Source organism: Catharus ustulatus, chromosome 1 (genome assembly GCF_009819885.2).
Source record: "Catharus ustulatus isolate bCatUst1 chromosome 1, bCatUst1.pri.v2, whole genome shotgun sequence".
Lineage (NCBI taxonomy): Eukaryota > Metazoa > Chordata > Aves > Passeriformes > Turdidae > Catharus > Catharus ustulatus.
In genome coordinates, this window is record NC_046221.1 from 141,112,513 (window position 1) to 141,139,802 (window position 27,290).

At 37.5% G+C, this 27,290-nt stretch overlaps 1 protein-coding gene across 1 annotated transcript in view; it reads left to right on the plus strand.

Annotated features, from left to right (window-relative positions):
• RIMS2 (regulating synaptic membrane exocytosis 2) overlaps window positions 1-27,290 on the plus strand; it is a 387,858-nt gene that overhangs the window by 275,457 nt on the left and 85,111 nt on the right. The window contains exons 18-21 of the mRNA XM_033063078.1: window positions 1,758-1,784; window positions 9,705-9,773; window positions 20,664-20,820; window positions 25,976-26,092. Of these exons, the coding sequence (XP_032918969.1) occupies window positions 1,758-1,784; window positions 9,705-9,773; window positions 20,664-20,820; window positions 25,976-26,092 (370 nt within the window). The remainder of the gene's footprint in view (window positions 1-1,757; window positions 1,785-9,704; window positions 9,774-20,663; window positions 20,821-25,975; window positions 26,093-27,290) is intronic.

The following is a 27,290-nucleotide window of genomic DNA, read 5'->3' on the forward strand; positions in this document are numbered from 1 at the left end:
AGCTACAAAAATACATAAAAACCTGTTTTGAAGCAGTTTAAGAGAATTACTTTATTTCCCTGGTTACTTGATAAAATCATGTTATTAAACTATTCTTCTGTTGTGTAATGAAGTTTTCAGATGGTTTTAATACTTTTCTGATTTCTTTCTTTCTGTGCTGTCACCGTATAGAAACAAACATTGCTTTCTTAGTCCTTGATCCCATTATAATCTCACTAACTTTATATTCTCGTGCTCTTCAAGAAGCTCTACCCTTTTAAAGACCTATCCAGCATTTAAATTCAGAAAGCCCATAATTTTGAACTATATGAATAATTTCAGACTGTTAATATTTTTAGTGAGCATGTGGCACGCTTCCACCTTTGGTGTTCAGGTAACACCTGATGTTGTCAGGGTAAATTAGGCAAAGTTTCTAAACTGCATTTTTCATAATTTTATAGCCAAATGATTGTCATTTTTTAAATGAAATTCATAACCAGAAGAGATTAGTATTAAGGACCACAGATATTAAAGAAGTTACACAATAAATCACAGCTAAAAGGTTTTAAGCGATGCTGAAAAAAACTCTATAATTCACTTTGAAATTATATTGCCTAATGGGTCTGGGACATAAAAATGTATTACATTTATCAAGAAGCCAAAGTTGAAAATGTAGAGTTAGAAACTACAAGTAGGAGATGATTTAGTAATATGATCCACATATTAAAATAGTTAGTACCTGGACAACAGAAAAAGGGTGACTTGCCAGAAGGCACTTAGTCATCCAGTGAATCCATTAACAGCACCATTTGGCAAGAAATTGGAATTTTCTCTAATACTGTCATATCATATCATCTGAGATCCATTATTTACTTACAGACTGCCATTCTTTTCTGTTTAATATGGTGTCTGTGAGCTTTTCAACTACAAGGACTAAAAACAAATCAGAAAATCTTGCTAATGACAAGATATTATTAATGTTATTTTGACTCCCTGACTTCTATGTATTATGACATCTTATGGAAGTCATATTTTCAAAATCTAAACATTCAATTAACATTTCATGCTTCCAGAATTGTCCAGATATTCACATACTATTATTTCGCTCAGTTTAGAAAAACTGATATGATTGTATGGAAAGCTAAAATACATAAATCAGTCAGACTTAAGGAATGCAAACAATAAATCATGTATTGCAAGTATTTAATCATTGAGCTCATATCAGGATTCTAAAATTCAATTGCAACAACAGTATGTAATTAAGGTTCTCATTTAGGTGCATATTTACCAAATCAAGGCCTAGCAGGAGGGAGCAGATTGACTGGCACATCACTTTAGAGTCTGTTAAACTTAAAGCAGGGTTCCAAACTACATCTTGGGAAAATTCTGTTAGTGCTGCAGTGCCAACAGAAGCGTGCAATATTTTTAAGGGTAACAGCTCATATTGTATGCTGAATATGCATTTTGCCCTTAAAAAGTTAAACATTTCTAGTAAAAGTGTGCAACTGTATTTCAGAATTTGAAATTACTGAAAATGCTCTGCTAGATCTCTGGGCTATTGTGTATAACTGTTAATCCAGAAGTGATTGGCATTTTTATGTTTAATTTCTCTTAGCTGCTTGAGTTTTATTATTTTGAAGGAGTGTGGTCTACAGTATCAAATTCTTCCATCTCTGGTAGCAATTATAAAAAAGTTTAAGGTTCTAATCATCCCTGTTACATGTGTTGATTCATGTATTTTCCCCTGACGCTACTTCATTTCAATATTTGTTTTCCAGATAAAGGCTTATATTCATATAATTCAGGTAAATTTTTAGCATGCTAGAAATGCTTATTGCTTCCATATATGTGCAAAATTTTATTTGATATTTTATTGGTGTGCTTTTGCTACTTATTGTGCAGATATCAAAATGCTTAAAAGTTCTTTGGCTTTTCTTGTCTGCTTTTCAGTGATAGGTCTTTTGTTGGCTTCCTTTCTCTATTCTTACTGTCTCAGTATTGATATTGGAGCAATATTGTAACACTACACTTGCTTTGCTTGCCTTTATTTTAGGTAGAGCTATAGTAGGAAAACTGTAGTGAGCATTATTAACTATACTAGGAAAATGCTATTTTGCTTAAACTGGATTAAAAGGAATGCTATTATATTACAGCTGTTTGAGAACTAGTGTAAGTATTTTTAGAATACAGACATGGGGTAAGTGAAGTACTGGCAAAATCAGTATTTACACTGGTATATATTTTTACAGTTTCTTTTTGATATAATTCCCCCATTACAAATCCAGCTCTATCTGAGGAATTTGCCTTAATTAAATATAAGTAAATTAATAACATACAGTTTTTACCAACTGAAATTGTGTAGTGCATTTCATTTGGGATTTTTTTCAGTTTTTTCAGTTTTAATTATTGGAATCTCTCTGAGAATAGTTTCAACTAATTATCTTTTAATTATGTTTAAAAACTGAAACTCACATTGTTATGAAAATAGATCCATACTGTGGTGCAGAGAAACAAAACTCCCTTACAGCAGAGCTTTCTTGAAGGTAGTACTTATAAAATCCATTTTCCATTACATCTAATGTCAGTCTCCCATATTTCTTCTACTCCTTTCTCTCCTGAAATAATCCCACATTCTTCTCATGTTTTATGATATCTTCGCATGGGGAGAGGCCAAGTTTGGTTTGGCATCTCTGGACTTGCTCGTGGATCAGACTCAAATTTTTAGCTGGATAAAGTTTTTTTTGATCAAGGACTTCCAATTTGTATCTCTCTCTTCTATCCTGAAGTTGTATCTTTCTCTTTTGTCTTTCTCATTTGTCCTATTCTAACCATTTTCTAAGATCTGTAGGAAGTGAATAGAATTTGATGTTTGGGCTCTGTCAGTGTAGATGAAATTGGTCAAAAGCCTCTAAACCCCACTCTTATGTGCAGGATGATAAAGTGACAGATTGACAGGAGACAGCAGGACTGCAGGAGAAATTAGCTCACACTAAGAACCCTCAGGCACAGGTTGGATGAATATCAGAGAATAAATTCTTAAAGCAGTAGTTATGAGACTCTTTAGGGGTTGCTTATATGTTGGTTTTGAACAGAGCAGAAATACAGGCAATGCTAAGTGACTTTAAGTGGTTGTGAAGGCCTTCTGTGAGCTCCAGGGAAGGAACTGCAAGCATGCTTCACTGCCCTTTGTTGCCCCAAGGAGTCCACAAAACCTTGTAAAAGCTTCCTGCAATGTGAGGGACAGGATTGGGAGCTTGGTCTGCTTTCTTTTCCCTTTTTTTTCCCTTTCTCTTTCTCCACAAGAAAAGCACAGGATTCCCGAGCCATAAATTTGGCACTTTCTTCTATATTTAGGCTGACTCACAGTAATTTTATTTCTCATTCTATCCACTGTCCTAGTTTATTTAGATAACTATGTTGGTTGGTCATACTTTAGTAGAGCTTTGAACCTGCTGTGTTAGTCTTCTCTTAAGGTCTATCAGAAATGTCTATGGGGAATATATGAGACACAGAAGGTATTTGACATTATTTCCTCTGTATATGAATAAGAGAGTGAAGAAAAGTTGTGTGCCAATTTCAGTGTCATGTGAAAGGCAGAAAGTTTTTTGGAACCCTCCACAGATTTTGGTTGCTTTGTAAGAAAATATTTATATTTACACATACTTTCATTCATCTGGGAGAGGTCCAATTATTTAGAATGTTGTTACAGAGGGAAATGTGATTCTGGTGAAATAGAAGAGAATATTCCGGTTGGCAAGGACCTGCCACAATCATCTAGTCCAAGAGCCCAACCATTTGATGCTGACCAAAAACTAAAGCATGTTATTAAATACATTGTCCAAACACTTTTTAAACATTGACAGGCTTGGGAAAACCAAAGAATATTCTATGAACATTTTTTCAATCGTCCCCATATTATTTTTATTTAGAAGTGGTTAAAGTTTTCCATGGCCACCAACACTGTATCCCGTGGAAAGTTTACAAAAAAGTAACTGCTTCATCCATGAAATTGAATTAAACACCTCATTTTTTTCTTTACATTATTTAATCCCCGAGAATGAGAAATGGAAATGTTTTTATACTAAGAAACTACTGTACTATAAATTCCTTTTCTCCGTAATAGAAAGTAAAAGTGCAAATAATAAAAAAAATTAAATAGAGGGTACTTGCTAAATAGAAATTGAGAATATTGGTCCTAATGGTTTTTATGTGGTGGGGTTTTTCCCCAGCCCTGCAATAGAAGCTCCAGTGCAGGTTCTCTGAACTTGCAGTTCTGCTGTGCACATGTTCTCTCAGAGCTGTCAGGCTGGGAGAGGCGATGGCCTGAGCAGCATTGCAGGGAAGCAGTGGGGAGCTGTGGAAGGGCAGGACGATGCTGGACTTTGACAAGTTCTGATGGGGAGGTTTTCCACTGCCCCCAGTGTGAACTCTCCTGTAAGCTGTCCCCTGAAAAGTCTTATTGATCATTTAAGGCTGTTAGACGCAAACTTGCTAAATGGAATAAAAATATATATTTTGATTTCACTGAGCTGGAGTTATGCTGAATTGAGGCATTTTTGAGGGTTACAGTAGCATGGGGTCTATTTTGCCTTCAGCCCCAAACTGTAATAATTGTTAATCTGGGTGGAAGGGAATTGAAAATCTGTATTTACCATCTATTACTACCCAGTTATCAGACAAAAGGGGAATAATACCTTCAATAAAGCTCTATAAATAAACTACATACTAGTGGAATAGCATCAAAGAAAAAGTTAAATACAGGCAAACCATTGGCACAAATGCCTTCATTTAATGAATAAAGCATCCTGGAATATAAAATTTTTACTGAATTCTGAATTTATGTAAGAATAGATTAAAACTGCTTGCTCTTATTTTAGGACTATATTTTATAATATATATGTCAAAGAGTTTAAGATATTAACTAAATACTAAATAACAGGTTCATTCACAAAATTAATTTGCAATAATTTATGAGAGGCTTCAATGTCACATTTTCCAGATAAAAATATTAATTCCTCTTTCTCTTTTTTGTAATCAGTGGTCCAAATTACTTAATAAAGTAGTACAATAAATTCACGAATACAAGCTGCACGGAGTATAAGCCGCATATCCGGTGTGTTGGCAACATTGATGTCTTTGTCAATAGATAAGCCGCACCCGGAATATTAGCCGCACTTTAGTTCGCTGCGAACTTTCACAAAGTCGTCATTTAGTAACACAATCGCGGGATCGCCGGGGCTTACTGGCTTACTGCCGACCTCGGAAACATTGTTTCCAAGTGAAAAAAGGCACACCCTTTATTTACAAGCCGAAAAAGACAGGAACAATAGTGTGGTCATTTTGCGAGCATTCCCAATGGATCCGCGTTGCCTTTAAACAGCCGCTCAGCCGCGCGGGCAGGCAGCTGAGCTCCGAGCGGAGCCACATCTCCGTGCTGGCACAGGAGCGGCCGTTGTAGCCCTTGCGGCCTGCGGGGGGAGCGGCCGTTGTAGCCCTCGCAGCCCGCAGGGGGAGCGGCCGTTGTAGCCCTCTCCCTGCGGGGAGGGAGGCTCCCCCAGCCCTCTCCCTGCGAGCCCAGCCAGCCCCGTAGCCGCACAAGACTGAAAACACTTTAAAAAGTACAGAGAAATATCACACACTTTTATCGAACTGCCGAGGTAACTCACCCCGATAACAACCCCCGCCCCTCAGTAACGCCGCCATCCACAGGCAGGCAATAAGCTGTTCTCTGATTGGTTCATCGTCGGAACAACGGGAAACCATGGATTTCAGACTGTTTTGGCTCGGGACTGGACCAGCATGATACTAGGTAAGGGCAGATATCACATTTTTGTCCATAGATTAGCCGCACCGGAATATTGGCAGCATTTCCGGGTTTCCACCAAAATTTTAGTCTTCTTGCTGCGGCTTGTATTCGTGAAATTACTGTACTTTGAAAAGACATGGCTAGGGTGGGACACATGCCTAAATCTTCACCTTTCAATAAGTTAAAAAGAAAATTACCATCTAAAATGTACAGCAGATAAAATTACTCTTGCAAAAAATCCAAGAAATATTAAACTAATCTGCCAGCAATTATATTGACATTTCAAATACTTGGTTCAGTAAAAGCTTTTGACCTGTGCACTTTCTAGTTTGTTCCATTTCTGAAGTTAATGGAAGACGTTTTATATATTTATAATATGATTCCTTTGCAGAAGTTATATATTCCAGGCAGTAGTTCTTGACACTGCACATTTGATTGACATAGCATTGCTTTCCTTCCTCCATCCTTCCTGAAAACATTGATTGCCAAAGAAAAAACCGAGTAATTAATTATCCTTAGAATGTCTTCTGACTTCTTTACCATCATTTAAATTTACATTTGTAAGGAAATGAAAAATATTGCTTTAACATGATTATTTTTGTTTTCAATTGGTTTAAGTCTGCTGTAGTTAGAGCTGGCTTGTAGCAGCTTGAGGCGATAGAATAGATGATCTGAGCTGATCAAGCTTCATATCTCATCTTTCAGATCAAGCTTTCATATTTAAGGATATCAGGTATTACAAGAGACTCTCCTCTTTGCAATGGCAAAGACATTTGAGAAATCACTGAAATCTGATTCTTTCCTTGCTTGTTTTCTTTTTCTGCTCCCATCCTTTGGGCAGGTCTCAATTCTTTCCTTGCTTTTTTTCTTTTTCTGCCCCCATCCTTTGGGCAGGTCTCAATCCTGGCCGGTTCATTTTCTCTTTCCCTGGTTCTTCTCTGAAGCTCAGCTCTTTCAGATCCTGGAAGATGTTGTAGAGCTGAGGTATTAGGAGATTCTGGAACAGGTAGCTATGCTTGAGAAGAGAGAGAGAGAGAACCCTGTCTTTTATACCTGTGGTCTCTTGAAGCTTCTTAATCTCTCTTTTCTGCCAGATGTATCCTGTGACTACAACAATATATAATTTTAGCTACACAGCTGGGAAGTCTAGAGCCCACTGTGACAACAGCTGACTATTTTCATCCTCAAAGATGCAAATAATCTCCTCCTGAATACAGAATATAATATTCTAAAAATATGTTAAAGCAGATGTACTTAGCTGTAAATATAAACATAAATAAAAAGCAACCTCATTTGTAATTAATTAGATTCATTCATAAGAATGAATTAGTTGATGAGTAAATGACATCTATTCAAATCATAGTTGATGGAGCCTTTTTACCTCTTTTGTAATGAAAACCTTTCCAAGCATCCATGTGATGAGCATCAGCAAACTCAACTCCCCTCATTCCACAATGTTCTCTCTGATAGGGCCTGAGTAACACTATTGGCATCCCTGCACAGCAGCCACAGACCCACTGCCAGATCAGTGCCAGGGTCACCAAAAGACAGAATCCCACTGCTTTGCACTCCCTTTGGGGGCTTTTACCTTTCAGCTCCCAGCCAAACCCCAGCCAGCTAGTAGGGCTGTCCTGCTTAGTGTTTGGTCACAAATATTGTCCTCATTTAATGACCTGGATTTGAATCAGTGGCTAAGAAGAATGGAGACTAATCCTTCTTGCTTACTGTCATATGACTACACCACTAGAAGGTTCTCCTGAAAAAGGCAACAGGGACAGCATCACAGCTGGAATGGATGCTTTCTTTGGGGAAAAGGAGACACTGGGCCTTTGTAATACTGTAATTAAGAAAATCAGAGGAGGTAGAAACCTTGTCCTTCATTTCTGCCCTCATCTTCTAGGTTTTCTTGAGTGCTAATTGTCATAACTTGCTGGTAATTTTTTGCTTTAGAGAAATAATTTACTTGTTACTTCTTGAATTCAAAGATATACTTTTTCTCTACTCATTGTAGCATGGCTATATCTGAAATTTTATAATAAATTGAGATACCATATGAGAATCGCATGAGTTTCTCTGAACTAATTTTAATATCCTATTCATGAGGATAGCATCAACCTTTAATGCAATTAGATAACCACAATTAAAATTTCTTGATTGAAATTACATAATTTATTGGCAGGCTATATTGTTTTCTAAGAATTAGCACATATCACACTTAACACCATTTTTTAGTTGAATAAGTTTTAAACTGAGAAATTTTTATCCTCAAAGAAACAGTCTGCAGTCTCTATTTTATATTCATACACACACATCTTAATTGCTGCAGTCACCTCTGACTTCTCATAAAAGACACACAAGAAATAGAAAATATACAAACAAATACAGCAGGAACAATCAGAAATATGGAATGGTTTGCATGTGTAGAGGAACCAAAGAATGATATTTCAGCTCAAAAAGTGCAAGCCAAAGAGATTACTATAGAAGAACATAGAATGCTAATTCATGCCTTTCAGAATACAAAAGCTTGGAGGGCATTGTCTGAAAATAATATAATAGAAACAAAATACAGGGAAGTTGATTTCACACAATGCATACTCAAACTGCAGAATTTACTGACATTGAATATTACAGAGGACAAGAGAATACTGTGGCTAAAAATGAAATTATGTGGATTTGTGGAGTTGATTACAATTAGTTGATTACTTGTTGTAAACAGGATGGCTTAGGAGAAGTCTCAGATCTTGTAAGCACACTCTTTCTGCTAAAGAAAGACCTTCCACTATCCTCTAGTGAGCAGGCAAACAAATATCAACAGTCTAAAAGATGACAGCAGTTCTTCTAATTCAAATAATTTCTAAAGTTTCTTTAAATTGAAAGCTCTTTATTTTTGTCAAAAATCACTTAGTAGATGTTCTTATAGTTTTCTGTTGGGAAAGGAGGATAGACATCCTTCGGTGCCAGTCACCCAGACAGAGCACTAAAACTTTGTCCTGGGCTTCTTCAGGTTTACTCCAAGTTTTTTACTGATATTTTTGTGTCTACATTTTTCAGAAGAATTGTCCTGAGGCAGAAAAAAAAATATTGCATGTGATTGGAGGAGTGGTGAAAATTAAAGTTCCTGCCTTCCAAATAGCCCTTTCTAGATAGCCAGAAACTAAAAATAGACACACCAGGAAGAGGAACAGGAACTTTTTCACATTTAAAAGAAATAGATGAATAATTATCAGTCACATGCCAGCATTTAACCCTGATTTCAACAATCAAATACTGTTTAAAAGATGCCACAGAAGACCAAAGTAAATTTAGGCTGAACAAAACCTGACATATTTACTTGTCCCATGTGACCTACATTTGGCTCTAATCGTGGAAGTGGAATCTGCTTTTGCCAACTCAGCTGTAGCTATTTTGGCAGGTATACATTTAATAGTTTGATTGTGTTCCATGGCACACTGTATGTGTGAAGCTGCCTTTTCTCCTGATAATCCTTATTAAGAACGCAAAGAAAGTACTACATGCATTTAATAATATTATTATTATTAATGATCTTTCTGTTATTCAGAGACTTTTGGGAGGGATGGTGCTTTATACATGAAAACTTGGAAGATGAACAGTGTGATGGCAGTTTGTGTATGGAATGAATGCAAATATCTGTGTATATGGAATGAATATAAAGTATATAAAAAAATTTCATGAAAACAATGTGTGGAGATGCATTTCATTTTATATTACTTAAGATTTAGCTGAAATAATTGGTGCAGTCATACATGTGCAATAATTATGACATGAAAAATTACCTTTATTTGCTGGTATTAAAGCTTTATGGCCTAGTATGAAATCCATACATTAATTTAACTCTTATTGACAGAGGGTAGTTTTAACTTAGAGGAAGGAAAATGATACATGTCTTTTCCTTTTTCAGGATCCAAAAGAATCAGTGACAGTGAAGTCTCTGATTATGACTGTGATGATGGAATTGGTGTTGTTTCAGGTACTAATGTTTAAATTTACTTGTCCGTGTTCAGTAGAAATATTTCTTATTTATAATTTATTATGAATTTTGCAATTTTTCTGATGAAAAATAATCTAAGAGATACAAATATTATTCATAATGCATATCTAATATAAAAAAATTATTAACAGGGGAAAAAATCAGTGTCTGAATGTCCTTATTGTTTTTATAAAATTATTCAAATAGCATAAAGGCAATGTTTTTAATAAATGTCAAAAGTGTTAATTTAATTTTTTTCACAGACATTTGTGGTTGGTATATTCTGTAAAATTTCTTGATGGAATAATAACACTGCCAAAGGTCTGAAACATGAATGTTTAAGGCAGAACAGGAGATAGCAGATAATCTGTTTCATTAAGTATTGGAATTGAGCCTATTTGAGAAAAAAAGTTGTCATGTCAAGGAGTATGTCTCCTCCTCTAAGAGAAAAGATAATACTAGTTAAAAATAATCATAGCTGAAAACAATAAAATCATATCCATATGCTTTTGATGACTACAAGAGAGAATATATTTAAGATTATAGAATCATGGACAGTTTTTGGTTGGATCAAGTCCAACTGCTAGAACTGCGAAGTCCACTACTAAACCTTGTTCCTGAGTCCCACAGCACATGTCCTTTAAACACCTGCGGGAACGGTGACTCCACCCCTTCCCTGGGCAGCCTGCTCCATTGCTCGACAACTCTTTCAGGAATACATTTTTCCCAGTATCCAAGCCAAAGGAGGCAGCTGTGCCACCTTTAACTTGTACTGAGGGCCACTGGTATCAGTATAGAGTGGGTACACATCTCTGTGTGTGTTCTGTTACCCTGATGCTGTTCTGAGGTTTTTAACACACGGAGTTTCCTGTGCCATGCAATTCCTGGTTCTCTTGAGAGAGGTCCAGCTCAAGTGTTGGATGGTGGGGTTTGCTGGGATTTACTCAGTAAAGGTTGAGCAGTAAAATCTGTCTGGTCTGCAGAGCAGCTGTAAAACTGTGATCTACTCAGGTCAGTCAAAAGGTGTTCCTGCCACACAGCCCCCATCAGCACATGGGTATAGTGCATTCTGCTGGAGGCTAAGGAAGGGGAGCTCAGAAAGTCCTCCATAAAGCCATTTTCCCAGGACCCACTGGGTATATGACTAAATATTGTTCCAACATTAGTTTTAGGAATGAGAGGAATACAACTCACCTTGGAACTAGAGGGGCTAAAAAGAGGTGAGATAGGCAATCCTGAATATCATGAGATGGTATGAAGCCAGGTACTGATAAATCTAGACATTTAGTGAACTATCTAATTATATGAGTTGGCCTAATCTTGTTTGTAAAACTGTTACCAGTCTGAGCTCAGACACATTTCTTTCCTGTCTACATAGTCCTGCTTTTATTTCCAGCTATTTCATGTTTAGCTCAAAAGCTGTGCTTAATTTTTGACCCTGTTATGTTACTATTCTATGCTGTGGGTCTTGTGCTTGCTGGGATAAGGAGATAACTTTTTTGATAGTAAGCAGCATGTAAATTTTATGAAAAAGTCCTTTTTAGAAACCAACATAAAATTTTACAGACTTTATGATATAAACAGGCAAGTCATATTTATGCTAAGGTTCTAGCAGTGTTACCAGATAAAAAAAAGAACTCTAGGCCTGAAAAACCACTGAAGTTCCTTAAAACATTTATTTTCAAACAGTAACAGGCTCAGTTTTCAGATTATTACCTTAATTACAAAATTAAGGAAAACTTACAGCATTTCCCACTCTCCTGTATCCTTTATTACAGTCAGAACACAGGAAGGATAGGTAGGCAGAGTGGTGTGAAGTACTGGAATCAAAGATGTAGCCGTGCTCAGAAGTCCTTTGTTCCTATTTACTGTACGTACTTTCAGTCTTTGATGAGCTTTCTGTCTGTAATTACTAGTCTCTAAGTCTCTAATTGCTTGTCCTCCCAAAAATAAGGGTTTTCATATTGCTGTGGGTCAGTTAAGTTAAAAATGTATCCATCTAACTTCCAGCTAACATCTAATTTAGGAGCTTAAAAGTATGGAAGAATTGGATTTAATGGATACATTTCTAGAGTGCCCAGCGTAGCATCATTTTGAAAGTGACTTTTTTTTTTCCTGTCCTGGAAAAGGTACCAAGTTTTGCAGAATTTTTTTACCAGGTGCTTCAACATCAGCAGGATTCTTATGAAAAAACCTAGATTTACAACTGTTATTCAATAAACTTATCTTTTGACAACTTGTAAAATTATGGTCTTTACAGTTCAATGAATGAGTCTACTTCCCTTACCTGAGTTTCTGACGTACCTTTCATTTTTTAGGAACTTTAAGCTGTTGATTTTTTGCTGAAAAATTCTACACCTACCTTAGTTACATTTTAATTCAACCTGACTGTGTGGGTAGGAAAATTTGTTGGGTTTTAGGTTTTGAAATAATTAATTAGTGCCTTACTTTTTTTTTGTGCTGCTGCCACTACATTTGTCAGTCTTCTGGTTTTGTCTTGTCTTGTCTTAACATCCACTCTCCTTATCAGTCCCTCTATCGTGTAAAGTTCCTCTGTTTGTTTGTAGACTCATCACAATCTTGGTTTAAATATATGCACTCTTTGCATGAAACTATGGTCTCTCTTTGTTTTCTTTCTTTCCTATTTACCCCAGTTCTTTCATTTTGTATTTTCAGGTTTTGTTTAGCATGACACTTTTCTCTTCTTCTGTCTGCTATATAAATAGTGCCTTATATGAAGTAAGCTTGCCAACATCTTTTGAGTACTCTCAGTACTCAAAAAATTTCCATAAAATTAATTCCTAGTATCACACCTGTGAACTAAACTCCAGAAACCTTTAGGAAGAATAAAAATTATCTTTTTGCTCCTCTTCAGTTTAAATGTATTCATAATGGTTGACTAGATGTGCTTTAAAATTCCCTTCCAATTCAAATCATTCTGTGATTTTAAGACCTTTTGGAAAAATTCTTTACAAAATCTATCACTTCTTAAGGCTTGAATCTTAGCCTGCTTAGACAAATGTAATACACCTCAGGCTGTCATTTCTGTCAACAGGAAAGGCTTTTAAGAAAAAAAGTGATAAAAAGATTGAAAAACTTCAATGTCTTTTTTCTGGCTAGACATATATTCTCCAGCATCAATTGTCAGAAAGGGTTATAACATACTGCATATTTAAAAAGCAGTTTTTTACTAGATTCTAGAATAGCTCTCTTTAAATATAATATACATTCATCTTGGGGGACACTAGAATAGAGTCTTTATTATATTTCATCTTTGCTGACATTAATCTTACCATACCATAGTGAAATGAGCAGCATTAGCAGTTCTGGTTATGTCTTTAGATTCGTTGTACGTAGCTCTCAAACAATTTAAAGCCTTTATTTTGCTGTTCTGAACAATAAACCTTGGCCCTCAGAGATGTCTCACCAGCAGTTCTGCGTGGGAGCACATCAGCATCTACACCTGCCCTTTAGAATGCTCTTATGTCCTTTTTGTTAAAAGCAATATGGTATTTTTTATATTGATTTTTTTAAATGCCAGAAAGGTTTACAAAACATAATTTATTTATATTATAACAATAAATGCAATTCAGTGAAAGGCAGGTTGGCTTTTTGGTTTTTTTGTTTGTTTGGTTGGTTGGTTTTGTTTTTCTTTCTAGTGTCCAAAGTTAAACATGCATTCCAGTTGGCAAATTCAATGAATATGGACTAAAATTTCTAAATAGTATTCTTCCCAGATACTCTCTAGTGTATGTTGAACCTAGGGAATACAAGCAGCCTGCTGAGTCTGACTTTATGAACAGAGACATGTATTGTCAAGACCATTTAATCACAAAATTCTCACCTATTGTGTTTGTAACACTAAAATATTAAGTAATTAAAATTCAGTTCTACACCAATATCTCATTTGCATTACAACAGATGATGTATTATTAAACACTTGTAATCTGCGATATGTTTCAACAGAGGAATCATGGAAGAATGTAAGGCAGTGAATTCTGCGTAGACTGCATTACAATCTCTACAGAGAAGAGCTTTTCCAAGTAAAAGAATTCAGTCTCCAGCTTTGAGAAGAAAAATATTTATAGTGATAAGTTTTTTATCATTATGCAGAAGATATGTGTATGTTTCAGGAGCAAAAAAGAATACAAAGAAGATATTTATTTAGAGGATAGTTAGAGCCAAGTAAATTAGGCAAAAAATAGTAATCATCAGTACAGAAATTATTATTGAGCTTACAAAAATATTTATGTGTTTGAAGAAGAATGAAAAACAATTATCCATTTTTGCTTCACTTCTCAAAACACCTGAGGAGTCCTTTGTTCAGAGGAACTCTTTCACTGTCATGTTCCAGCCTTTGCTGTAGACAAAATGTCTTTTTCTCTATTTGCTGATAATGTGGGCTGAATTTTTGTGCCTGAATCCTGTGGATGATTGCTACTCAAAGCAGATGCCGAAAAAACACTTTGGTTACAGATTGAAATCCACTGCCTCTATAGAAAGATATCTTAGAGCATTAGCACATAGAGTGGATTACTTCTATTCCTACTAAAATACAGATTTCATTGTAGATCACCACCTAACCCTAGATGGGAGCTGTAGTGACCCAAAAGCCCAGTAACTTCAGGCATAAACACTGACAAGGTTTTTATTTTATTGCATGTTTATACCAAATGCCCTGCTGTAAAATCTGTTCTTTCTGGGTTCTCCCTTGAGTTAAAAATGTTAGTCTATGTATCACAAAAATCCCCCACCCAATCTTAAATTCAAACCATGTTAAATAGCCCTTATGCTGACTCCTTAGATGAATGGATCTTTTACCACTTTCCTTTCTTTCAAACAAATCGTGTAAATTATTTACAACTTTCTTTGCACATTATTCCAATTCTTCAAGCCTTTCTTACGTTTAATTTTTATTTCTTAATGTATACTTTCCATTTTACATGGTTATCCACTTATTTGAATTTTGAATGTAATACTATTGTTATTTAAAAAAAATAAGAAATTCTTCAGTCTAATTTCCTTAGCTGACAAATCATCTTTCTCTCCAAACATTCAAATTCTCTCAATGCTTTCCCTTAAACTAGTTAAAACTATTTTTAGATATAAGCTGTATCACTCCACTTTGAAAGTAAAGATGTAATTTGATTCAAGTTTTATTTTCAGATTATTACTAATCATCACTGGTATTCTCTTTGAGGAAAGATAAGGAAATGTGAGCTTGGTGTATTGTTTCATATTCTACCACAGTCCTATAAGTATGGGTGACAAAGGCATTAAAAGACAGTGAAAATTGCAATGAAGTTGCATTTCTATCAGAGATGGTTTTAGTGGATACATCTCACATAAGGGAAAGGCTGGTTGGGGTGGGTTACAGTTGTGGTGAAGAGCACTTTTAGAAAGGAAATGCTACAAGAAAAGACTGATAAATTCCAATCAACAATGTGAAAGAGGAGGCTAATTTGGAGGACTTACTGGACAGATGCAATGGATGAGTGCTTAACTAAGAAGAAGCAGCTTTATAGGACCTGTGATGGTTTGGGGTTTTTTTTTCCCCAAGATTGCATATCATACTGGGTATAGGAGCAGCGCTGAAAACTCAGCAGGCTCTAGTTTATTACTGTGTGGGAGCACTTTTCCATAAAGAAAGAATTGTCTCAAGTGTAATGGGCCCATGAATACAATTAGTGCTGTAGAGCTAAATATACCTGTGAGGAACTGAGTTGCTATGCAGCAAGTAACCAGTTGTTCCTACTGTAATTTCTTTTGCTGTACATTCATTCTTCCCATATTTGCAGAATAATGCTTTGATACAAGAAATTCCCCAAAGCAATGCATAATGTGTCTTCGACTTATAAAATATTCAGATATTAATAATTCAATTTATTTGATCAGTGTCTGTCAGCAATTTTTTTAGAGGACATCTAAATTCTTCATTTAGATGTTCAAACCACCCCAGAAGCTGAGCACATTTGTATGAAAGAACTGAGCTCCCTCCAAAGTGCCCATGTGTGAAATCTTGGTATGTTAAGCATTTCTGGCAATTTGATTATATAATTGTTTTTAATTAGTGCTTGTTCTAAGCCCAACCACTGTGAGTGTTAAAAAGTTAAATATCTGAAAGCTTGATGCCTTAATCAAGTACAGATGTCAAAGTGGAGAAAGCATCACTTAGTATCAGTGTAAGAAACAAATCAGTTATGATGTCTGTGATGAACAGCCATTTCTAGCACTGCCATTGTAGAACAATTTTCATACTAAGAGTTTCTTTCAAATAAATCAAGCAGCAAGGCATCTAAATGAAAATCTTCATTAGTACACTTCATTTAATTCTTTTTAGGGCTATTTTAGTGCTGTTGATGTGAACCTAATATTTGGAAGTTTATGATTTTCTGCAGTTTTGTGCCTGAAAGATTCATAATTTAATAACAATTCAGTCATCAGTATTTACTGAACATGTACCCTGCATAGCATAATATTGTCACAGTATAGCTGTACTGTGTGGATTAATACTTTAAGTCAAATATATTAATAGTCTCAAATCAGATAAAACTAAAACTTCAAGTTGGAAGGAGCTGTATTTAGCGTGCTTTGTAAAATCCCTCTTTTCATATGTATCAGTTTTTAACGAAAGAAGAAGGTGGTGGCATTGCAGTTATCTTTGTCATGTGTCTGTCATTTAGGTGTCTGCAGCTCCCAGTTTATCACTGATTATCTCTACACTGATTATCAGGTTCTGTGTACTCTCTGTTGATTTAAGAGGCTTGCCATAGTTATAGAGCCTTTGATTCTATGGTAATGACTCAATATTTATAGCTGCAGGCAGGATAATGTTTATCCTATTTTTACTACTGCTATAAATAACTAACTGCTTTGCTCAGTAGGAACTCATTGGTCAAGCTGCACTTATGACCTGTCTTTTCTGTCTATAATTTCTTTTCACAAGAAAATGTTTTTACTTGCCTTCTCTAACCTTATTTCCAGGATGTGCAATACTTTTGAAATTGGAAGTCAAATCATACCTTCATTGCAGGCAGTTAAATCAGAGCTACATTAACTCTAAAAAACTGAAGGATAACTTTGAAACTACCTCATTAACCCGTGTTAGTGGGGTGTCTTACTCAAACAGCTGCTTTTCAATGTGTGACCTGCTGGCAAAAGAGGAGCTTGTAAATATAATAATTTTTGTTTTAGGTAAATGAATTATAAATGTCAAAGTTTATTTTCTGGCAACAATATTCAATATTATTAGACAATCTACTTATTGGATCACAGCTAAACATTTAATTTTCCTCAAAACATGTAGCAAAAATTTATTAAAATTTATCAAAATCGCTAGGAATGCTGATTGTTTCTGCCTTTGTTACTGCCATAAGGAATCAGTACCAGTGTTAGCTACCAGAAAGCACTGCATGTCTACCTCCAGTTTAATGTAAAGCACTTATTTGATCAGGATGAGACTAGACAATTAATTACAATGTCATGTATTTTGATTTATTGCAACAATACTGCTCAAGTGGTCGACTACAATAACAAATTAGAGCAGGAGGAGACTTTTTGTTCCAAAGTAATTAATTTGTTTCTCTGTGCAGATTTAACAAATAATTGTGATTTACTTGTTCTGACTTCTAGGAATTTTTTAGACATTTTTAGAGGAGACTTTTGCTTGTGTTTTTTGTTAATTGATTACCTTGCCCTTCATTATATTTATTCACCTAGAGAACCTTATGGTAGTGCTCATTCCCCTCATACGTTGATGTCTGTACATACCAAACATTATATAAACTGCTGATTTTTTCAAAGGATTTACCTGTTTCTTCATATTACTACTCTACATTGTTTTCCATCTCCAGATGTAACAAATTCTCCTTGTATATGCAGAATACAAAGAACCATCTGTCTTTTCTGTTAATAGATATGCATTATTAGGATAAAAAGACAGTATGTCTCTCTGTGTTCTTGTACTGTAAATAATGTTTTTTATTTCAATAGCTAGTTTATAATAACTTGCTGCTCATTTATATGTGGTAGATTGACCCTGGCTAGGTGCCAGGTGGCTGCCAAAACTGCTCCATCGCTGCCCTCATGACCTGGACATAGTAGAGAAAATGTAACCGAAGATTTGTGGGTCGAGATAAGGACAGGAAGAGATCACTCGCCAGTTACGGGCACAGGCAAAACACAACTCAGAGAAATTATTTTATTGCCTATAAAATCAGAGTAGGAGAATGAGAAAATAACCCCCTGACATTACAAAACATTCCCCCCACCCCTTCCTTCTCTCTGATCTCGACTCCTGGTTCACAGTATCACGGTATCTCAGTATAACTAGCTTGGAAGAGACCTCCAAGGCCATCAAGTCCAACCCACACCCTAACACCTCAACTAGACCATGGCACCAAATGCCACATCCAGTCTTTTTTTAAATACATCCAGGGATGGTGACTTCGCCACCTCCCCAGGCAAAGCATTCCAATACTTTTTTATTCTTTCTATAAAAAACTTCTTCCTAATCCAGCCTGCATCCTGGTGCAGCTTGAGACTGTGTCCTCTAGTTCTATTGGTTGCTGCCTGGTGAAAAGGATCAATCCCCACCTGACTACAAACACCTTTCAGGGAACTATAGAGAGTGATAAAGTCACCCCTGAGTCTCCTTTTCTCCAGGCTGAACAAGCCCAGCTCCCTCAGCCGTTCCTCATAGGGTTTGTGTTCCAAGCCCCTCCTCAGCCTCGTTGCCTCCCCTGGACATGCTCAAGTGTCTCAAGGTCCTTCCCAAACTGAGGAACCAGAACTGGACACAGCACTCTACCTGGTTCTCTACCTCCTCCCTCTCAGCTGCACAGGGAGATGGGAATGGGGATTGCAGCCAGTTCATCACACATTGTCTCTGCCACTCCTTCCTCTCAGAGGAAGAACCCTTCACTCTATTCCTCTGCTCCAGAGTGAGGTCCCTCTCCTGGGAGACAGTTCTTCATCAACTTCTCCAATGTCAGATCATCCCGTGGGCTGCAGTTCTTCACAACCTGCTCCAGCATGAGTCCCTCCCATAGGGTGGTGTCCTTCAGGAACAAACTGCTCCAGGATGGGTCACTAGTCCTGCCAACAAACCTGCTCCCGGGTGGTCTTCCCTCTCCACAGGTCCTGCCAGGAGTCTGCTGCATGGTGGACTCTCTGTTACTGCTGTTACTTTAGCTCTTTTACTTCTGGTTAAAGAATTGCAGAATTGCAGAACATATTGATTTCCAGACTGACTTGCAAAAAATTTATATATCTCCTACACTTTACTAGTGAGTGAATAACACCCTGTTTCAAAGACAGATAAAATTTCCCCTGTCTTGCCTTTGGTAACTTCAGAATTCTGTTGCACTGGCCCCTCTATATTTTGTCAGTGCTTACAATAAGAAATTTATTTTGTATGTAGGATAAAAGTCTGTATTTCGTTACTGACTCTTAGCTGAGGATACACATAACATGATTTGACTGCTGTGTAGAGAGGAGAGATTATGTGATCCTCAGCATCATGATGTTAGTGTAATGTAATTATGATGTGCTTTTATTCCCCCTTATGTACACATACCAGACATATACAAAGCGGTTTACACCTAAACATAGGAGGAAGAAGTTCTGTATGAATTAGGATTGTTTATATATATCCTTGGTTTGTAGGGCCATACAGTAAATATACGTACTCAGTTGACAGTATTGAACGTACTTGGAACCATAAAGTGGAATGAATTAATAAGATTTTGTTTAGGTCCTAATGAACCTGAAGAAAAATAAGAAAAATCATGAGCAGAAGATTATTATCCTCTTGGAAGAGTCTCATGGGAAAAGTATAACAGTTGCATGAGCCAGAATTTTTCCAGTGCCGGTTGGATCTCTCTAAGTATTCTTTACTTGGTTACTGTTTTCAGAACATAGAAATCAGTTGTATCAGTTGTCATAGCCACCAGGAACTCTCTGAAGACCTGTTCCTGCTAGGCATTATAATCAAGTTAACAATTGAAAATTTTCGATTTCTTATCATTATGTCTTAATTTCATCCTCACAAAATTTGAGGAAGCTTACTTGAAATGGCTTTTTATCTAGCATATTTTTTTCCACAGACAGTATTGCACCATGGGACAGTGAATTTAACTTTTTCAATTAGGTTAAAACAGTCGCTTTTAACACATCCAACTTTATAAAAAGATTTTAAATCTTTTAAATGTGTTAAATGTCCATGTGGTAGCCTTTCAGTCCAGTTAACTTGGAGGCTTTTGCTTTGACCATTTGTGCCTTCTGTTAGGCTTATTCAAGATTAGGCCAGGGTACTTGCTATTTGTGAAGGCATTGTATTTTTTAATTCTGAATTGTGAAATCTGATGTCATTGAGTCATTTGTACTTTAATTGTTTCTGAAAAACAAATCTTTCTTGAACCCAATCTCATTATTTAACTCCATAGTAGCTTCCTGTCCCAAATTTATAAATGAAATTTTGGATTAATTTTTTTTCATTATGGACATTTCTATTTGAAAAGCAATATACACAACATTTCCAATATAATTTTAATTAAAAATGCAATAATTAACTTCTTTATTCTAAGGAAAAATCAGTTTAATTTGTTCTATTATTAATACATCATATTAACTATAAATGGTAAGTCCCCAGTTTGGTGCATGGTATTAATTTCTATACTTTTAAAGTATAACTATAGGAATTGTAATTGTTCTTAAAGCATCACAACAGGAGTCAACTTTATGTATGTATGTTTTATTATAAAACCGAAGAGTACATGGCAACATTCTCGATCAAATCCCATCTTTTACTGAGTTTCTCACTGCTACAGGTATGGCAGGAAGTTGAAAAGTGAAAATTCAGATTCACTGAATATTTGCATTTCTTTTTAGACTACCGTCATAATGGGAGAGATCTTCAAAGTTCAACACTATCAGTGCCAGAGCAAGTAATGTCATCTAATCATTGTTCTCGATCAGGGTCCCCTCACCGTGGAGATAGTATAGGACGGACTAGATCGTGGTCTCCCAGTGTCCCTCCCCCACAAAGGTAAACTCTTGTTTAACTACGCACTCGTATAAATTAAAGTGATATTGATCTTGTACCAATACTGGAAGTAATCTCCAGACTTTCAAAATGCAAATGGATTGGTTAGATCTTACAAAATTACATAAAGCCAAAAATTTTTTTTTCTTACATTATAGTGATGTGCCTAATTTATATTTAATTATATGTTATTTATGGTTTATTATTACTATATTATTCAGTACTATTATTTTATGATTACATAATTGAATCTTACTTCTGCCTATTTTTATCTAGGTTTTCATCAAAATTCAGTACAGTCCAATCTAAGGAAAGAAAAATATATCTCCACATTTTCATTTTCTAGAGCTATTTACAAATGCCATGTTTTATAATATGTGATAGTTCAATATTTCCTTAGCATTCATATGACAGTAGATATTTTCCACCCTTTTATTTCTGTAGAACTAAGATTCTGAGGAGTCTCCCTTGCTGCCCACAGTAGCTTCCTTTTTACTTTTTTTTTCATACTTCTAAATCATCATGAATACACTGACAGACAGAAAATTTTATAGTGAAAGGTATCAATTCCTGATCTTGGCAGATCTCTGATAACTATTTATCTTGAGAGAATTAGACCAGGAAATTTCTTCCAAAAGCTACTACTTTTGGATAATGCCTTATAATTGATTTAATACTATGCAGGATAACTTTCTTAAGATAAAGGAAACAGAAGGACAGATGTAAATGGGAATGAAATCTGTTTCCCAGCACTTTTGTTGCTATGTATGGGTAGGTTTCCAAATAATGAGTAATTCAGTTGAAATGAAAGTGGAAGTTATCTCTGTTACCTCTTTTGCCTGTAATGTTCACAATTCCCTTTTAATACTGAAGATCTATTATCCAATATTTCCTGGCAGGTACATGTTCCTCTCTCTTTCTTGCAGCCATCCCAATTCTCTTGTGTTCTGCTTTCCTTTCTGTTATCTTTGCTCTTTATTGTGAAATTCAAATTCTCTTGACTACATAATACCTTATTTGTGTTTTTACTTACCATTTCCTCTAATGGATGCAGCCTATATGATATCCTTTTGCATTAGTGACATATTAGGATTCCAAAGTATCCCACATCATCTCATACAGTTTAGAGGCAGAAACTGTGTGTTTCTACTTGAAATCTAAACCCATTTAAAACCAAGTCAGCCCGACTTGGAATGAGACATAAATAGTAGACATGAAGGGATCTATGCTGATTTTTACTGTACTGATTTCAGCCTAAGTAATTGCCTGTGCTAAATCTCCAGAGGTTATTTGTCTTGGATATAGACATAAATATGAAAATCTCTTTGTGTGTATGTTTGTGTTTTTATGTTTTTCTGTCTGCTTACATGCTTGGGCAGAACTTTTACTCAAGCTGGTAATTACCACTCGTTTAACATCATTGAAAAATCTACTTTTCATTTTCTTGTAGTCTTGGATTTCTTTACATGTTCACAATCTCTTGCTTTTTAACTTTCCTAAAGCTAAATTTTTAAATACAGTTTTGAATTTATTGCAGCTGTTTCCTACAATGTCAGAATCAAATGCATTATTTGTGTAATATTTCCCTGCCCACACACCAAATCAATTCTTTGAAGACTCGTTGAGCTCAGAAAATTAGGTTATGAGAGCTTGAGTATTTTTGGAAGAGAAGTATAATCTATGGGTTACAGAAATACCTTTTTCAGTTCTACTGAAAATGCAGGCATACTCAGAAAATCTGTTTGAATTATTAATCACTTTTACACCCCATTCAGGTGAATTTGTTATTCATGTGCTGCTCTAGAGGTGTCCTAACTTAAGTGAGCATTCTGTATGCCCAGAGGTTTCCCATTATTGACACCTCTGCAGGCAGGAGTTTTAGGGCCATAGAAATTGCTGTTATTTCTTTGAAACCATTTGGTAATCCTCAGTCCTACTTAATTTTGTTAATAAATTCCACCAAAGGCCACTGCATTGTAGCTGACAAGAAATTTTTACTGCTCTTGTTACTCTTTACTTGCTAGAGTAAACTCAATATTTGGATTCATGAATCCGAGTGTAAAATGCTTTATGACAAATGAGGTGGAGCTGAAGGCAAAAGTTTATGTGTAATGCAACATCTTTATAGCACTTAGATGCAGAAATAAATAATGTCATGGCAGCAACAGTGAAGGATACATGTACAATTTAACACTAGTCAGAAATTGCTAAATGACAAAGGATGACAGGTTCCAAAAGGGCAGACAAAATGGCAAGAAAGGAAAGGGGAACTGAGTGATATTAAAAAAAAAAAAAGAAAATAAAGAAAAAAAAAGGAAACTGAGGCTGACATGAGGCTGACACTAGTGCAAATTGCAGCAAAGGACAGGAGAAAGAAGAATTTATTCATATAAAACTCAAACTTGTGTGGAGGGAAGAATCCAGTTTGTTATTTTGAAATGATACAGAACAATTACAGTAATTTCACAACCATAAGGCGCACCAGACTATAAGGCGCACCCCCTGGGAGCCGGCACATTTTGCAACTTTGTAGATCAGATAAGGCGCACCTTTTTTATTGCCTCGAAGATCCGTGCCACGTGCAACAAAGTAACGAATTAGTAACGGAATCCCGCGATCGTGGAGTTTACTGGCATGTGCTGAAATTGGAAACATTTTAACAGATTGGTGTAACCTTTAAACACAGTCCCAAGCGCCCTCCCCGTGCGCAGGGCCCGCACTCCTGCCTGACCCCGGCTGACGAGGTGGGGCTTGGGGCGGCCGCGGGTCGCGGCTGCCGCAGTTTGGGGCGGCCACAGCTCACATCTCGGGGTTGCTGCGGTTCAGGATGGCTTGGGGCCACCTGCAGCTTGGGGCTACTTGGGGCGAGACAGCACTGGCCACTCCCTCTCTCCCTGTGTGGCTCCTGCTGGCTGGGAGGCTGCCCGCTCCCACCCCCCCTTGCGGCTCGGCGCTCCCGTGGTGCCACCCCACCTCGCGGCTTGGCTCAAGGCTCACACTTTTTTTTGCAGTGAGGAGCTGTGCCACCACAAAGTAATGAATTACTGGCAGGTGATCAGTTTGCAAACATTTTTCACAGATTGGCGTAGCCTTTAAACACAGTCTCAGGTGCCCTTCCTGTGCTGCGGGTCCTGGCACTCCCACCCGCCCCCGGCACCAGCTGGTGTGGCTCGCGGTTCCCACCATGCAGCTGTGGGTCCCGGCTTCCCCTGCTCGGGCGACTGCAGATGCCGCGGGTCCAGGCGCTCCCGCCCGGCGCTGGCTGACGCAGCTCGACTTGCAGCTCGGCCACCACGGCTGCTGGCGGCTCCATCCCCCCACGCCTGGGGCTGCTTGGCAGCGCCTCGTCCCCCCCACGCCCTGGCCTGCTCGGTGGCTCCTTGTCCTCCCCGCGCCCGGGGCCTCTCACGGCACCGCCACCCCATTGCGGCTCACACTTCCGGTTTGGCAAATTTCATAATTTTGTCCATCAGATAAGGCACACCAGACTATAAGGCTCACTTCTGGGTTCGGGGGAAAATTTTAGTCAAAAGGGTGCGCCTTATAGTTGTGAAATTACTGTATGTTTTCATTAACCAATAATTGTTACAATTAACCATTGTTTCCTGTATCCTGTCCTTGTGGATTTGTGTTACAGAGCACAAAAAACAAAGTTTGTGTGTGTCAGTAGGTATTGAGAGATTAACTGAACAAAACAGCCAATAGGCAAGGATTTGGTCTCAGTTAGTACAGGTGATTGGTGCTCCTTAACCAAGCCTGCACTGTGGGTACCACTTACAACTAAATAAATGGTTATGGGTTTTTTTCAGATTTTTTTTCTAGTGAGATTACAGAGTAAGTTTTCCAGGGCAAAACAAGCAGCTTTAAATTCAGATGATGATGTTTTCAGCAGGCTGCACTCTGCTGTAATAGCCACAAGTCCCAATTGTCTCTTACTACAGTTTACATCTTTGCAGTAAAGCCAAAATCAAGAACACATGAAATATTGTTTACAGTGTATGTTTCTGTTAGAAATTACAGTAAATTCATGAATACAAGCCGCACTGAGTATAAGCCGCATCTCTGGGTGTTGGCAAATATTTCGGTTTTTGTCCATAAATAAACCGCACCCGAATATAAGCCGCTCTGTCGTTCGCAGCGAGGACCCGCGTGCAATTAGTAACAGAACCGCGGGAGGGCGGGGTTTACTGGCTGAGCTAAGGCTGTGCAGGCTCGGCCCGCTAGGGGCCGCTGACGGGGCCAGGTGGCCCAGCCCGGCGCTGCCGCTCGGGGCCGGCCGCCGCTGCCACTGGGCTCGGTCACCCCAGGTCGGCGCTGCCCCGTGGTGGCAGGCAGGGACGGAGCTTCCCCTGCTCCTACGGCAGCGGCGGCGGGCGGGGACGGAGCTTTCCCGCGCCTGTGGCGCCGGCGGTGGGCAGGGACAAAGCACCCCGCCTCCTCCCCGGGCCGCGGCAATGGCTGTGTGGGGCTCCCGTCGGCTCCCCGGGCCGCAGCAATGGCGGCGTGACCCCCTCCCCCCCCCCCCCCCCCCCGTCTCTCCCCTGGGCTGCAGCAGAGGAGGAAAGAAGAGAGCTCTCCCGCCTCTCTCCCCACCCCCTGTGCTGCCTGCAGGGAGCCAGGGCAACACAGTAACACTGTAACAATCGCGGAATGCAGGCTTTTACTGGCAGGTGCTTGGCTCGGCGCCCTGGATGGCACGTCTGGGGTTGTAAATGTCAGAAAATTATTCACATATTAGCCGCCCCCGACTATTAGCCACACTTCCGGGTTTCCACCAAAATTTTTGTCAAATTGCTGTGGCTTGTATTCGTGAAATTACTGTAATTTTTGCTTGAAGTCTGGAAAGACTAATGAAATGTTGTGCAAGATTAATATTTTTAATGAAGGGAATTAAAAAAGCTTTCCTCTTCAAGAAGAAATGCATTGGAACAAAAAAAGAGAGCTCTATTACTATCATGGATTTGGCATCATTTTCTAAATGAGAATTTTTTTTTTTACTATAAGATTTAAAATTATTGTACTTTAAATACATAGAAAAGTCTGGTGAGCCAACAGATCTTGTTCCCAACGTGATTGCTGCTAGCTATGTGTACAAACCAGCGCGAGGATGCCATCCTGACACACTCAGAACTCAGAACCTGCTCTCTTTTATCCCTAGTCGGAATGTGGATCAGGGCCTGCGAGGGACGCGCTCGACCGCTGCGCATTACAACACGCTGAACCGCATGGACAGGCACCGTGTGATGGACGACCACTACTCCCCCGACAGAGAGAGGTAAGGCCTGCCTGGAATCACAAACAGCTGCACACACATCAGCGTGAGTAACTCCAGCATGGTAGCTTGCTAAAGTAAATTACATACCTAATCCCAGAGATTAGCATTTCTCGTTTATCCACTGGCTACATGACATGCATTACAAGATATCGGTGCACATGAGGTTGTCAGACTGTCTGTTGATTGTATGTTTGCCAGGAGGGAATCTGAAAAAATCTACAAGTGTATAATATAAAAGTTGTATAGTTTAGTTGTCCTTTTTCATAAAAATATTTTTTTGGTGTTATATTAGCAAATTTTTAAAGTATTAAATAGCTTTTAAAAGTCTATCAGTAGACTTGGTTGTTTTAGCTGCTGAATAAAGTGGCATAAAAATAGATAATTTCAGCTCAGTATTAATGTAATGCTTCTGTCAGATGTAGTGAAGTTCATAGATGTAACAAAAGTATATTCTAGTACTGTCTTCTGTTTTTGCCTTTGCTCAACCTTCTGAGACACTTTGTAAAAAATAAAAGAAAAAATTATTAGTACAGCATGAATGAAATTGTAGTCTTTGGGTTTTGAGGCACATCTGACTATGACTGTTTTGCCTAATGGAACTTCCCAAACAGTAAGCAGAGCTTTAGCAACCTCTACGAATTTTAATATGAATTATTTAAAAAATAATTGCAGCAATAATTGAACAATGTAGTTAATTTTAATTAATTGTGGCAATGACTTTGTGACATTAAAAAAATTACTGGTCTTTTCCACCTCATTGTCTTCAGGTAGAAAATCAAAACAAAAAGGAATTCATTACCTTTAATTTTTAAAATCTTTCAACTTTTTTGCACCAAGTTGAAATTTCTGCACTTTATAATGAGAGGCATAATTGCTAGCTTTTGTCTCATTTTATAAGTGCATATACCAAGGAGTAATACAGATATATTTTGTAATCTTGAGTAATAGATGACTAGCATTTGAAGTTAATACTTTTTACAGATAGCCATTGCAGGTTTTTCTTCAAGTGATCCAAACACATCTTTGGAGTTTCTAATTGTAATACAAAGAATTTGAGAAATAGTGGCTTTTTGTCAGCAATCTTGAATAGAAAAGATTAATATTTCTTAACTGACCAGTAATGTGATGGTCAATGATTGTACGGAATACAAGACAATATTTTTGTGAAGATCATAACATTTTAATTTCAGAAGATAAA